At 44.0% G+C, this 15,584-nt stretch overlaps 1 protein-coding gene across 1 annotated transcript in view; it reads left to right on the top strand.

The window, feature by feature from the left end:
• Positions 1-14,809, top strand: part of tmem39a (transmembrane protein 39A) — a 25,174-nt gene extending 10,365 nt beyond the window's left edge. The window contains exons 4-9 of the mRNA XM_072464549.1: positions 937-1,020; positions 2,178-2,332; positions 8,099-8,456; positions 9,280-9,467; positions 12,963-13,083; positions 13,326-14,809. Of these exons, the coding sequence (XP_072320650.1) occupies positions 937-1,020; positions 2,178-2,332; positions 8,099-8,456; positions 9,280-9,467; positions 12,963-13,083; positions 13,326-13,565 (1,146 nt within the window). The 3' untranslated portion in view covers positions 13,566-14,809. The remainder of the gene's footprint in view (positions 1-936; positions 1,021-2,177; positions 2,333-8,098; positions 8,457-9,279; positions 9,468-12,962; positions 13,084-13,325) is intronic.
• The last annotated feature ends 775 nt before the right edge of the window (positions 14,810-15,584 follow it).

Below are 15,584 nucleotides of genomic sequence, written 5' to 3'. Positions count from 1 at the left end.
CTCTCTATATCTCTAGCTCTCTCTCTCTATCTCTCTAGCGCTCTCTCTCTCTATATCTCTCTCTATATATCTCTCTCTATATCTCTCTCTATATCTCTCCCTATCTCTTTCTATCTCTCTCTATCTCTCTATCTCTCTATCTCTCTATCTCTCTCTCTACATCTCTCTCTACATCTATCTCTATATCTCTCTATCTCTCTCTCTATATATATCTCTATCTATCTCTCTCTATCTATCTCTCTCTCGCTCTCTCTAGCTCTCTAGCTCTCTCTATCTCTCTAGCTCTCTCTCTCTAGCTCTCTCTCTCTATATCTCTCTCTCTCTATATCTCTCTCTCTAGCTCTATCTCTAGCTCTATCTCTATCTCTCTCTAGCTCTATCCCTCTATATCTCTATCTCTCTCTAGCTCTCTCTATATCTCTATCTCTAGCTCTATCTCTCTCTAGCTCTATCTCTCTCTAGCTCTATCTCTCTCTAGCTCTATCTCTCTCTAGCTCTATCTCTCTCTCTAGCTCTATCTCTCTCTCTAGCTCTATCTCTCTCTAGCTCTATCTCTCTCTAGCTCTATCTCTCTCTAGCTCTATCTCTCTCTAGCTCTATCTCTCTCTAGCTCTATCTCTCTCTAGCTCTAGCCCTCGCTCTCTAGCTCTCGCTCTCTAGCTCTCGCTCTCTCTCTCTCTAGCGCTCGCTCTCTCTCTCTAGCGCTCGCTCTCTCTCTCTCTCTAGCGCTCGCTCTCTAGCTCTCTCTCTAGCTATAGCTATAGCTCTAGCTATAATCATTATTCAGACTATATTCAGTCTTTGATTTTAAAATCAAAGACTGAAAATGGCTTTTGGGTCTGGACCAAAAGCTCTTGAGGGTCCAGATCTGAAGTTTTCAGCCTAAATCCAGAACAAGTATTATTTATTCTAATATTTTCTCCCTTTTTCTTCCAGAACTTCCATTTGATGGATTACCACCTGGCCATCTTCATCACAGTGATGTTGGCCCGCAGACTGGTGTGGACCATCGTGTCAGAGGTGAGTGTCCCCACCTGCCACACTTCTATGATTACAAAAAGCATTCTCGTGTTGTGATTTGTCTTATTTCTTTTTAATAAGACAAACAAACATTAATCGAAATCACAATAGATCAATGTGAGCTAAACAAAATATTTTTTTTAAAATGTATTCTTAAAATGATTAAATTATTGCTATGGCTTTTAAAATTCTTAGTCCTGAGTTTACACTTGGGGCTTTACAACGGAGTATAAGGGCCAACCCAAATAAAAAAATTGCGGAGCAGTACGAGAATAAAGTCATAACATTTCAATATTAAAGTAATAATTTTATGAGATTAAAATCGAAGCCAGAAAAAGTCGAGGGAGCCGATTAATGGTGAACATGGTCCGAGACTCCTTCGCCTGCTGTGGCTCTATGAGCGCGGTCAGTGTCCTGCCCAGTGTCCAGGACCTGAGACACACCCAGGCCTTTAACCAGTCATGCATCCTGACCATGCTGAAAGTGAATCTCGTTTCTAAATCCAATCAATGGAGATTATGGTGACAAGTTGTATTTTTGATACCACAAATAAATAAATATATATATATATATATATATATATATATATATATATATATATATATATATATATATATTTTTTTTTTTTTTTTTTCTCAAAGTCCTTTAATCTCTATTTTTGATTCATTTTAATTTTTTTCTGATTTGAAAAAATACAAATGTCTCAATATTAAGTTCCTGAACCCCCGACAGGATTGGCTGTAAACCTCTTTATTGGTTCAAAAAGATCCGCACATATAACTGACCATTAGAAATTACTGAATCTCAATTGAACTTTTGATTAATAGCACAGTTGCCCAGTTCTATTTAATTTATTACATTTTATTTTGAGTATAGATATGACTTTGTGCCTCTGCTGATGAAAAAAGCACTGATTTTTGATCAAATATAGTTCCTGTTATATGCAAAAAATGTTCTTATTCAAAAGTACTTTGTTTTACATTGTTAAACACAATGACATCGGGGATAATTTTAATTATTCTAAAACCCATGGATATGTTCACGACAATACTACAATTGTTTGACCAATTTTTTTTTCAGCTTGTTTTTAGAATATGGAGGCCAACATTGTCGTCTCTATTAATGGGAAACGCTGATTGTTAACCCCTCTTTTCCAGGTGTCCCACAGTATTGGAGGCTCCCTGGTTCGATACATGCTCCTGATCACAGCTCGTCTCTGCCTCCTGACCCTGTGTGGCTGTGTGTTGTGCTGGACCCTCGTCAACCTCTGCCGAAATCACTCTGTCCTCAACCTGCTCTTCCTGGGATATCCGTGAGTTTGCCATAGGAAACTGCTCATACCACATTCTTAATAGGTTTCATTATTTGTTTTTCTTGTTTTTTAAAATTTAAGTTTAGCATATTTTTAAACAAAAAAAAGACAACAATAGAACAAGAACAGGACCAGAGAGCAAACCGAAGGCAAAAATCAAAGTAAGCAGACATCCATCAGGTGAGAAAATGAAAAAATATATATAAAAAATCAAAGCACACGTAAACCCAACCAAAGGTCCCACTTAGTCCATAGTATGCCATATCCCAAATTAGTCCTTTTTCTGTTCAATGCCGAATGCGAGTTTTTCCATCTTTTATTTTTTTGATGTCCAAGGTATGTCTGTCCAGTCCTTGGTTGTCAGTGCAATTTGTGTCATCCATTTTTTTGTGAATGGCTTTTTAGCCGCTACCAAGAGTATGTCCTAGAGGTAACAAATTATTGTGTCCATGACAGGTGTCCTCAGGTCCAGGTTCATAGTTCCAAAATCAAGTGGAATGGCAATGTCAAAAACTGTTTGTAGTGCATCCTTAATTTCTGTCCAAAATTTGGAACAACAGGACAATCCCCAGAACACGTTATAGTGTCTCTATCACATATTCTGGGACTATCCTGTTCAAAAGTTTCTGACTGGACTTGGAGAAGCAGGACTTTAATAGATATTTACAAATAAGGAGTTATTATAATCAAGAAATAAAAAGGAATAACCCGTTGACTGAAATATTTATTAAAGCATATAAATCTGAACTTTCAAGGGGATTAATATCTAAATTATACAAATAACAATATGAGCAGTCACTCTACTGATTACATTAAGGGTAAATGGGAAAGAGTGGGTCACTTTGCTCTGGCTGATAAAAATTGGAGAACCTCAGAAAGCAGAAAGTCCCGTTTGTCCAAGTCAAAGGATTATTTCAACTCATCAAAGCTCTTCAGATGATTTTCCCTTACAATCTGATAAAAGACCTTTTATACCATTTGTTGTCCAGACTTTAAATCTTGAGTCTGAGCTGTTAGGTGTGAAATTTTGATCATAAGCCAACCCATTTAAGATTTTAACATCTTTGTTTAGTTTGTATGTTTTGATTTGCTCCTTCCATTTTGAAAAAACAGATTTCACCCAAGGGTTCTCCATCTCACCCAAATGACTCAACTGTCAGTTTTCTGCTAGTAAGGCCTACACAGGAACCCCCTGTACAACATTAATCTCAATATTTTTTCCATTGAGCCTCATATTCTGGGTCACACCAGCACAGCAAGGCTCTGATCTGAGCTGAAACAAAGTCATTTTTCAAAGAATGTAAACTCCAGCCTCCCTATTCTTTTGATAGTTGTAAAGTTTTGAAAATTATGTTTTTTTCTTGCTAAATAAATCTTGAGATTGCTTTGTTCCACTCATCAAACAGCCGGTTGGGGATGAAAATCGGAGTCTGTAACAGATGGAGAAATCTTGGCAAAACATTAATTTTTATATTTTCAATTCATTGACTTAGACTTAAAGGCGCAATGGACGATTTTTCGGCAATTTTAGAACGCAGGCGGAAGTGCGCATGCGCACTCCTCCGTGCGGACTGATACAACACACTCGTGCGTTTGTTTATTAGCGCGACGGATCACATCGCATCTCTCGTCTCCCGTAGATTTAAGTCTTCTTCTGAGTCAGCTCCGTCTTCATTTTGTCCGTATACTGAGGGAACTATATTATGATAGATCAATGCGCTTATACAGGTGGAAACGTGGGGACGAGCCACACGCGGCTGCAGGTGAGCGGTAGGTGCGTGGCAGGACTAATCGGCAGTCCACGCCACGAGGAAATAAGACTCAGATTTGGGCCAAAAAAAATCGTCCATTCAACCTTTAAGTAGGGGATAAGGTTAATTTTTTCAAGATTTTTTTTTTTTATAGTAAAAAAGAAGGTTATGATTTTTTTCTCCAGAATTGTTGGTAGGTCTCTATGGAGTACCACACCTAAATAGCCAAGCGATTCCGAAATGGGTATGTCTTTCTAAAGATGCCAGAATTAAATGATTTCATTCATTTTGTATCCAGACATTGGACCAATTTCTTGGAGAAAATGCCTCACGGCCAATGGTTCCAAATACAAAGCAGCTGCTTCTGGTGTTCTGAGCACGGGTTTATTACCTTCAAAAGTCACCAGAAGAGTTGCCGGTAAAAAGTTTTCTCTTCCAGAACTCTTCACAGATGTGGTGGAACTTTTGCTGTTGTTGACGAACCTCGTATGGAATATCTGGAGCAAAGACGCGCTTGCCTTGTTCTGGAGGTCTCCTTTAACCCTTGCAGCTTTCATGACACGTTCCTTCACAAGAAACCTCCTTATCAGGCCTTGTGTTTTATCAGCTGCTGGTTTGCCCAGCTCCAAATCCAGGAGCTTATATTATTGTTCTCAGAGTATTCAGGGTCTTCACCCTGGCCTGCAACGCCTCCATCTCTGCCCTATTGTCTGCAGATCATCCGCATTATCTGAAACGCGCTGCTCGCCTTCGTCTATGTGTGCTCCGGTTAGTCCCGCTGCTTTCAGCTCAGCGGCTACTGCAGCAGATACTGCTGGGCCCATGGCAGCTGTCACCTCCACTCTAAAATTTTCCTTGTCATGCTGCATTTCTCATCTTATTTTGGGCATCTTCAGCAATAACTGATATGTATATCCTTCCCCCCTTTCGATGCAATTAAATTATGAGAATCTTTATCTGGGCCGACGGGAGCCCGTTTCTCAGGCTGGGAGAGACTGTGATTCTCTTCTGGTTTGCTAGCCATGTTAGCCCTGTTGGCCTGTGATGTGGGCTGTTTTCCATTGGGACTGTAGGCCATCAGTTTTGATTTGTTTTTGGTCCATAGTGTTACCAGACTTTGGCCTTCCTTGTTTACGCATCCCTTGTTCTCCCTCTTATGCGCTTCCAAACATCTGGTCCTTTCCTGCAGTGAGTCATACATATGTGTCTGACCGTGGCTAATCCAGTTACATGTCTACCCGGAGACATTTTGAGTTATTCACAGTGAATGCAAAGCTTTCCAATGATGTCTCTCTCATGTAGATCTGATAATATTTAAGTAAGTTGTGGTCATTTGAATGTATACAACTCTCAAACCCATTCACTGAGAAAACGGGGCTCAAAGTTTCTCACCTGAGTGAGCCCAGAGTCACAGGGGGGCTCATTTGCATATCATTGAGATAAGCCCTTCCCCCTGTCACACTGACACCACCTTCCCCCTACAGCTGTCACTCAAGACTCAAGAGGAGTGTTGTTATTGATGGTAACTGGACTTGAATGAGAAGTTACTATATTAAATGTAAATACTTGGATTACAAAAGGCCCTGAATAGAATCAAAGAATCAGAATCAGAATAGGGTTAATTGCATTTGTCGATAAACATAATTCACAGGTGATTCAGTGCAACACAAACAACAAAAGATAAGATAAGATAGCCTTTAATGTTACAACACAGTAGATACAGGGGGAAAGGACAGTAACTTATAGGAAGTTTAAAAAACACTCTTAATAGAAGAACTCTTATAAACAGATGCCAGGGCCAGGTATACGAACTGCAACGGGTCCATGGCTTTGAATATATGAGATAATAGATATGATATGTACACCACCAGAGTCTAATTACATCAGAGATCTCATCCTCTTCTTCGTCTGTGCACTCTTCTGTGCTGTGACTCTCGGCATCAAAGCTGTAAACAAATAACAGGACATTTGAGAAATGGCTAACTATTTCACATAAAACACTCATTAACTATTTATTTTTTTTAACACGATGTGAGAGTTTCAATATAAATACCTGAAGTGCTGATAACTCTTGGATCTTTGGAAGCCGTCTGAAGAAGTGGGATATTGAGGTGAGACTCAGGAGAGCTGTTTTCCACTACCTGATGACAAGGGCGACAATGTAAAAAAAATGAGAACAGAAGAAACAAATCTTAAGCAGAGAGCAGCACTGAAGTTTTGCCAGGCTAATGTTTACACATTACAGTAGTCAAATAATATAAATTAACCTCAGCGAAGTCTTCCAAACCCTGGTCTTCATGTATGCTCGCGTGATAAGTCCAAAGCCGCAATCAGGGGAGAATTTGGTGTGGCCAGCAAACTGCAGGCTCACCTGAAAAACAGATGTTGCTTATGGTTAATTATACTCTAATCATTAAAACATGAAAATCACCAAAATAATGTTTTACACTTACCACGCTCCTTAGCAGACTTCACGTAGAGACAGGTCATGTCAGTCAGGGTGTCTTTGCCAATTCTGAAAAGGGGAAAAAAAGGATTAGTGTTAACAGTAATATGGGAATAACACGCTTCACAGATAACAGTTCACATTGTGACGTTAACGGTGTATTTAAGATGCAAAACGCAGAGATATTGGGACATCTGCCCTCGGCTAGCGATGCTAGCTAGCTCACTTGCGATAACACGGCTCGTAAAAGCAAAACACTTGCAGAACAGCACACCAAAACATAAACATACACTCAAGTTTAAAACCGGCGCACATTAAAGTGATTAAATGCGGGTGTTTTAGTCGCAAAGCTTACCTGGTTCAGCCGTCCTGTTGTTTCTCCCAACACCGTGCAGAGAGACACACAGGAAGCTGATAATGGCCAGGCAAGCGCGTGATTGGTTCGAGTGACGCAGTGCGTGCGTGACGTGCAACGTACGTAAGCCACGTGACCAGAAGTGGTATCGGGAGTTGTAGTTTTTTTCTCTTCCCACGCCGAAAAATAACCCGATAACATGGCAAAGTTTAGCTTACAACTTAGCTCTGAATAGCTGCGTTTAGCTCCAGGCTGTGGCACTAACAGCCGGTTTAGCACCATAAAACACACACAAAGCACGACCCACACAACCCACGGGCCAACCCACGCCGAAAAATAACCCGATAACATAGCAAAGTTTAGCTTACAACTTAGCTCCGAATAGCTGCGTTTAGCTCCGGGCTGTGGGGGTAACAGCCGGTTTAGCACCATAAAACACACACAAAGCACGACCCACACAACCCACGGGCCAACCCACGCCGAAAAATAACCCGATAACATGGTGATAACAGCAAGTATTCACATTAAGCCCGTATTGCAGAGTGCACTGAAGCAACATGTTAGCTTAGCATTAGCTCCACCGGAGCAGACAAGTAAGATTCTAAAGTGATCACGAGACCGCCTTAAAACACAGCGTTAAAGCAATAATTTAGTAGTAAAGTAAAAGTGTACCTGAGTAAACAGTTCCGTTGCAATGTAGTCCAGGAAATGTAAGCTCTGAAGACTGTGCTCTGCAGACGGTCTGGAGTAATGAGAGGAAAACACGGAGCAGCAGCTGTCATGCGGATCACAGCTGATTGGTGGAAAATGTAAACAATACGTTGGCTAGAAAAAGGTGACGCCCCCCAGGAGAGCAGGAAAAAGACCCAAAAACTCCACATTTTTAACAGCTTAATGTATACGTTTAAGACAACCAATAGTGTTATCTGAAGCACACAGGGGCTTATTCATAACTTCAACTAGCACATTCTGCAAAAAAACGAAAATCACACATTTGAAAAAAAAAATCTTTTTCTCAGTTTCACCGAGGCCGACATGTTCCGGCATTTGGGCTGCTGCGCCACATATTTTGAGAAATAAGAGATGATAAAGAAAGATAAAATTATCGTTCAAAACTTTTACATTACATAAAAAAAATTAAACATCCTTAGACTCGACCATGACAAGGTCATGTTTCTGTTATTTATGTGCTGAATTCTTTTTCATTTCCTCAGGTTTGGCGTGTATGTCCCGCTGTGCTGTTTCCATCAGGAGGGCACCAAAGTGCAGTCACCCTCCTCGGACTGCGAGTACTCAGAGGATCATCCGCAGACCGACTTGGCTGAGGCGCCGTTCTTCAGGCCACGGGACTTTCTCTTTTTGTTGCGTGAAAACCTCCGTGAGCAGTTCTCCAGCCCCCTGCACATGCCCACACACAAATGCCCACCCCCCATGCACTCACACACCCCCGACATGATTCGCGCCGAGGTAGAGGAGCTCAAGAGTGACTTCAACAGGCGGATCAAAGAAGTGCTGTTCAACTCGCTCTTCAGTGCCTACTATGTGGCCTTCCTCCCGCTCTGTTTTGTCAAGGTGTGTTAACTCTGCACAACACTCTACTTCAAAGACCAAATGTTCCATTAATCTTTCCTGTAGACTTTTTTAAAAAATCGAATACCGATTGTATAAGCTAACTCCAACACCGGTAATTTAAAGGCACAATGGAGGCTAACCAGCTGTGTGGTAACTAATGCCCATAACGTGTTGATTTCAGTCTAAAAACACATTTAAAATGTGAAATACTACGGATTTCAAATTAAATTACAGACCTTTTGGTCTTTAGTTACAACATAGCTGATTAGCCTCTAGCAAACTTTCAAACTTTTAATGGGTGGCCAGTTTCTGCTGAGCCCCGTTATGCTTATGTTATTTCTGATCACGATCAAGACAAACGTAGTCTGATGTGTGTGGTTTAGTGGTTGCTTTCTGAGCTGGACATTTAATAGATGGAAAAATGTAAAAGTCAGATTCACTTATGTGTCTTTTATGTGATCTCATCAACACTTATTCATTCCAGCCAAGAGGGCACTGAGAGGGATATCATTTGTTTGGGAATACCTTGCCAATATCAAATACACATAGATTACCGTTCTTCATTCATATGTAAATTAGGCTCACTGTTACAACCAACCAAGTAATTTTTCCTGATCTAAATCCATGATTTTTAAATCTATGTCGAGTTGTAATTATTTAATTTGAAATGGTCAAAACATTTCTCTACTTTCTGAAGCCAAACTTCTTTTTCTCAGGGTAGTGTGTCATCCATTTTTCTATACCAATAATTAAATCTAGCTGTTAGTAAGCGTCACTAATGGATTCATTCTTAATAATCAGTGCTATATTTTTACGCCCGCAGAGTACGCAGTACTACGACATGCGCTGGTCGTGTGAGCACCTCATCATGGTGTGGATCAATGCGTTTGTGATGCTAATGAGTCAGTTACTCCCCCCGAGTTACTGCGACCTGCTCCACCGCTCAGCCGCTCATCTGGGACGATGGCAGAAACTAGAGCATGGCTCATACAGCAACGCGCCTCAGCACATGTAAGTGACCCCCAACAAATACTCAAGGACATGTCAATAAGAAAAGAACACATTTATGTTTTATTGTGTGTGATTTTAATGTGTCTGGCTCTATAAAGCACTTTGAATTACTTTGTACGTGATTTGTGCTCTACAAATAAACTTTCCTTTAATGTCTCAAAATACTGATATTCTGTATAAACAATTTTACAAATAGTATGAGTCAGAAAACAAGTAATAATGTATCCAGATATCAATATGTTTTATAGTATTAATAGTATTATTGTGGTAAATTTGCACATCATTGTTCTGTTTAACGGGGCCCGGCCGGGCACAGCCCGAAGGAGCGACGTGGGGCCGCCCTCCCGTGGGCCCACCACCCGCAGGAGGATCCATAAGGGGCCGGTGCAGAGAGATCTGGGCGGCAGTCGACGGCAGGGGCCTCGGCGACCAGATCTCCAGACACAGAGACTAACTCTGGGGACATGGAATGTCACCTCGCTGGGGGGGAAAGAGCCTGAGCTTGTGCGGGAGGTTGAGCGATACCGACTAGATATAGTCGGCCTCACCTCCACGCACAGTTTGGGCTCTGGAACCCATCTCCTCGAGAGGGGCTGGACGCTCCACTTCTCTGGTGTTGCCCGCGGGGAGAGGCGGCGGGCTGGTTTGGGCTTGCTTATAGCCCCTCAGCTCAGCCGCCACGTGTTGGAGTTCACCCCAGTGGACAAGAGGGTCGCGTCCCTCCGCCTTCGGGTGGGGGACAGGTCTCTCACTGTTGTGGCGGCCTACGGGCCGAACAGCAGTGCAGAGTACCCGGCCTTCTTGGAGTCCTTGGGAGGAGTACTGGACAGTGCACCGACCGGGGACTCCGTTGTTCTACTGGGGGACTTCAACGCCCACGTGGGCAATGACAGTGACACCTGGAGAGGGGTGATTGGGAAGAATGGCTTCCCCGATCTGAACCCGAGCGGTGTTCAGTTATTGGACTTCTGTGCTAGCCACGGATTGTCCATAACGAACACCATGTTCAAGCACAAGGGTGTCCATCAGTGCACATGGCACCAGGACACCCTAGGCCGGAGGTCAATGATCGACTTTGTTGTTGTGTCATCTGACCTCCGGCCGCATGTCTTGGACACTCGGGTGAAGAGAGGGGCAGAGTTGTCAACCGATCACCACCTGGTGATGAGTTGGATCCGCTGGCGGAGGAGGAAGCCGGACAGGCTTGGCAGACCCAAGCGCATTGTGAGGGTCTGTAGGGAACGTCTTGCAGAGCCCTCTGTTAGTAGGGTATTCAACTTGCACCTCCGGGAGAGCTTCTCCCATGTCCCGGGGGAGGTTGGGGACATTGAGTCCGAGTGGACCATGTTCTCTGCCTCCATTGTTGATGCTGCTGCTCGGAGCTGTGGTCGCAAGGTCTCCGGTGCCTGTCGTGCCGGCAACCCCCGAACCCGGTGGTGGACACCGGAAGTAAGGGATGCCGTCAGACTGAAGAAGGAGGCCTATCAGGCCACTCTGGCTTGTGGGTCTCCGGAGGTCATCGACTGGTATCGGCAGGCCAAGCGAGCCACGGCTCGTGCTGTCGCAGAGGCAAAAACCCGGCCTGGGAGGAGTTCGGGGAGGCCATGGAGGAGGACTATCGGTCGGCACCAAAGAAATTCTGGCAAACCGTCCGGCGCCTCAGGAGGGGGAAGCAGTGCCTCACCAACACCGTTTACGGTGCTGGTGGAGGCCTGCTGATCTCGACTGGGGATGTCGTCGGACGGTGGAAGGAATACTTTGAGGATCTCCTTAATCCCTCAGTCACGTCTTCCGAAGAGGAAGTAGAGACCGGGGACTCAGAGGCTGGCTCATCCATCACCCAAGCTGAAGTCACTGAGGTTGTTCGCAAACTCCTCGGTGGCAGGGCTCCGGGGGTGGATGAGATCCGCCCTGAGTACCTAAAGTATCTGGATGTTGTAGGACTGTCTTGGTTGACACGTCTCTGCAACATCGCGTGGCGTTCGGGGACCGTGCCTCTGGACTGGCAGACCGGGGTGGTGGTCCCTTTGTTCAATAAGGGGGACCGGAGGGTGTGTTCCAACTACAGAGGGATCACACTCCTCAGCCTCCCGGGTAAGGTCTATTCCAAGGTACTGGAGAGGAGAATCCGACCGATAGTCGAACCTCGGATTCAGGAGGAGCAGAGTGGTTTTCGTCCCTGTCGTGGAACACTGGACCAGCTCTATACCCTCCATCGGGTGCTCGAGGGTTCATGGGAGTTTGCCCAACAAGTCCACATGTGCTTTGTGGATCTGGAGAAGGCTTTCGACCATGTCCCTCGGGGTGTCCTTTGGGGGGTGCTCCGGGAGTACGGGGTCCGGGGCCCTTTGCTCAGGGCTGTCCGGTCCCTGTATGACCGGAGCAGGAGCTGTGTTCGCATTGCCGGCAGTAAGTCAGACCTGTTCCCAGTGCATGTTGGACTCCGCCAGGGCTGCCCTTTGTCACCGGTTCTGTTCATAATTTTTATGGACAGAATTTCTAGGTGCAGTCAGGGGTCGGAAGGTGTCCGGTTTGGGGACCACAGGATTCCATCTCTGCTGTTTGCAGACGATGTTGTCCTGATGGCTCCATCAAACCCGGACCTGCAGCATGCACTGGGACGGTTTGCAGCCGAGTGTGAAGCGGCTGGGATGAGAATCAGCACCTCCAAATCCGAGGCCATGGTTCTCAACCGGAAAAAGGTGGCTTGCCCTCTTCAGGTGGGTGGGGAGTCCTTGCCCCAAGTGGAGGAGTTCAAGTATCTCGGGGTCTTGTTCACGAGTGAGGGAAGGATGGAGCGTGAGATCGACAGGCGGATCGGTGCAGCGGCTGCAGTGATGCAGTCGCTGCATCGGACCGTTGTGGTGAAGAGGGAGCTGAGCCGAAAGACAAAGCTCTCTATTTACCGGTCGGTCTACGTTCCTACCCTCACCTATGGTCATGAGCTTTGGGTAGTGACCGAAAGAAAAAGATTGCGGATACAAGCGGTCGAAATGAGTTTCCTCCGCCGTGTGGCTGGGCGCTCCCTTAGAGATAAGGTGAGGAGCTCGGCCACACGGGGGGAGCTCGGAGTAGAGCCGCTGCTCCTCCACGTCGAGAGGAGCCAGCTGAGGTGGCTCGGGCATCTGTTCCGGATGCCTCCTGGGCACCTCCCTCGGGAGGTGTTTCAGGCATGTCCCACCGGGAAGAGGCCCCGGGGAAGACCCTGGACACGCTGGAGAGACTATGTCTCTCGGCTGGGCTGGGAACGCCTTGGGATCCCCCCGGAGGAGTTGGAGGAAGTGTCTGGGGAGAAGGAAGTCTGGGAGTCCCTGCTCAGACTGCTGCCCCCGCGACCCGGCCCCGGATAAAGCGGCAGAAAATGGATGGATGGATGGTTGTTCTGTTTAATTCATACCTTGCTTTGAAATTTTTATTCAAATCCTTTTATTAAAATGTACAAGAGAGGCTTCTCGTTGTGTGTATGTGACGTAATTGTGTATTTTGTGGTTTCAGGTGGTCTGACGGCACCATTTGGCCACAGGGGGTCCTGGTGCGACACAGCAGGTCTTTGTATAAAGCAGTAGGGACTTATAACGTTGCTCTGCCCTCCGATGTGTCGCATTCAAGATTTTATGTGAGTCCTGCCATTAAATAAGCTCCATTTTCATGCTCTCAGTGAGTTGTTGGTAAAAGTTTATCACGAGAACAATCCTGTGTTTACATGCGTCTCTGGTATCTTCATTAATCACCAATCAACAAAATAATTTAGGGAGGAAAAAACACTTTATTTTAGATGTCAATTTACCATGCTTTGGTTTACATTTCTAATCTTTTATATTTGCCTAAAAGACTATGTAACTCATGTGTGTCCTTCAGTTCCTGTTCCATAAGCCCTTGCGGATCCTGAACCTGCTGATCTGGATCGAGTCCAGCGTGGTCCTGTACCAGCTCTACTCTCTGCTGCGGTCCGAGCGCTGGAACCACACTCTGTCCCTTGGCCTCATCCTCTTCTGTAACTATTATGTCCTGTTCAAACTGCTTCGCGACAGGATCGTTTTGGGGAAGGCCTACTCCTACCCTGTGCCCCCCAGCAGCCTTGGACTTAAGTCTCAGTGAGAGTCCCCTTTTTGGACCTTGTGTGCCCCCATGAGGAGGTTAGGGACAATGTGAACTCATAATCGTGTTTTGATACGGTTATATTTTTAATGTTTATATATATAAACTTATTTAAAAGAATATTTTATTTTGTATACTGTTTCAAGTTACTCCGGGCATTTCCATGTTGATGACATGAGCATGTTGTATTATTGTGTTGGTGACAGGAACATTGGGAAATGCCAGGAGATGACTTTCACCAAAGATATTTTAAGTGCAGGTGGCCAATCAGAGAGAGGCTGTGGCTTTTCAGAGCAAGTGGTCAAACCTGAGATTTTTAGTCCCCATCAGTCATTTCAAACTAATTCATTTATAATTGATGAAGCTCCTTTGGTACTCCTGACATTTGCCCATGTTGGGATCACAGATTACATTGTATTCAGTGTGTGCTATTGCTTACAGTGCCTGCCTATTCCAAGTGTTTTTGAAGAGTGACAGCGACACATGTTCAATAACACAAACTGCTTCCTTGCATTGCCTTAACTTCTGTCTGATTGTTCCATTGGCTGCTGCTCTGGTCTAACCAGAAAAAGTGCTTATTTTTGCTGAAAAGCCATTTTTTGTTATTTTCTGAAACCATCCAATGGTATTGAAAGACACCCATTTTATTTTTCTAGATTGAACCAAAACACAAGTGGCTGAATATTTCAGTTTTAACTAGGTGCCCACTGTGAACGTTACCTTTTTTTTTCTAAAGTGGCAACGAAGACAGATGGTCAATTAGTGACATGCCGTGTTACCAAAATGGTGTTACAGAAAGGTGTCACAAGTCACTCTGCATGTTGTTGCCTTCTGTTTAACTACATGCGTATTAAGTGGTTTCCAGGGAATCCTCCGCTTTTTCTGGTTCAACTTCTTTATTGCATTTCCCCATTGCAGTATTGTCATAAAATAAAGGTCCATATTTCAATAAATTTCATCTTTGTATTGATGGATCTAAATTCAAACCACTTGTGTATAACTGAGTGCCTCATCTGTAACGGGTTGTTCATAGACCCCATGAATGCCATAATGTTCCTGTTATTTTACTTAATTCTGCGTGCTTTTGTTTTGTTTTCTGTAAATCTGGTCATTTCAACTTTAATGCTGGTTTACTCCGCTACAGTTAATGGTGCTGTTGACTTGGCATGTTTCTGTTCGTGTTAAACTTGAGTTGAGCACCGTGACGAAAGTATAATTTTGAAACAGTCATAATAAAACTCTCAGTTGATGGTGGATCTTGTGTCCTTTGTCACGGCCCTGAATGGTCCTACACTTTAGGTCTTACATGTTTTCTGACAGATGTACGTGATCAAAAATACAACACAGTGGTAGATGTAGTTTATTGCATTCACTTCTTGTGGCCCTCAGAGGCAACTGGCCCTCAGAAGCAACTGTTGTTGTGATTTTGGGCCTTACAAAAATGAATTGATTTGATTTGTAGTGTTCAGACTTTGCCACCAGAGGGAGCCCACTTTATACATTCCTGTATTGACTTCTGCTAAGCTCCTTTGAGAACATTAGAAAGTCCACAAACATTTGAAACTCAAGGCACTTTTGGTGTCTCTCATACATTCAAATGCATCAGTAGAAAAATATTACAGTGCATTATACAGTTTGAATACGACACATAGTTCAGGAGTTTAGCCTTATCTGAGGACTTTTCCTGTTGTGTTTGAGTCGGTCCATTTAATGTCTTTATAGATCATGAGAAATCAGACTCACGTGTTTTTGTTTACGGGTCCAGTTTCATAAAGGCATTAGGAAATAAAATATAAAAAAAGTTGCAGCAAACCATAGTGTTAAGAGATTTAAGGGGCATTGTATGCATTTTCTGGTGGCAGACCTTCCACCTACATCTTCATGGAGACAAGGAGGCGGACCCTCGACTAGAAAAGTTATAGTACACCTTTAAAGCCCCCCTAATAAAGCTGTATTATAAATATACATGATCATATAATTATTCCAGGTTTTAGAATGATAAAAAATTAGGACAAATGC

This window comes from Eucyclogobius newberryi, unplaced genomic scaffold (genome assembly GCF_026437365.1).
Source record: "Eucyclogobius newberryi isolate DKJ021-1_F unplaced genomic scaffold, fEucNew1.0.hap1 SCAF_5, whole genome shotgun sequence".
Lineage (NCBI taxonomy): Eukaryota > Metazoa > Chordata > Actinopteri > Gobiiformes > Gobiidae > Eucyclogobius > Eucyclogobius newberryi.
Note: the sequence above shows the minus strand (reverse complement) of the source record. Positions and strands in the feature narration are given on the sequence as shown.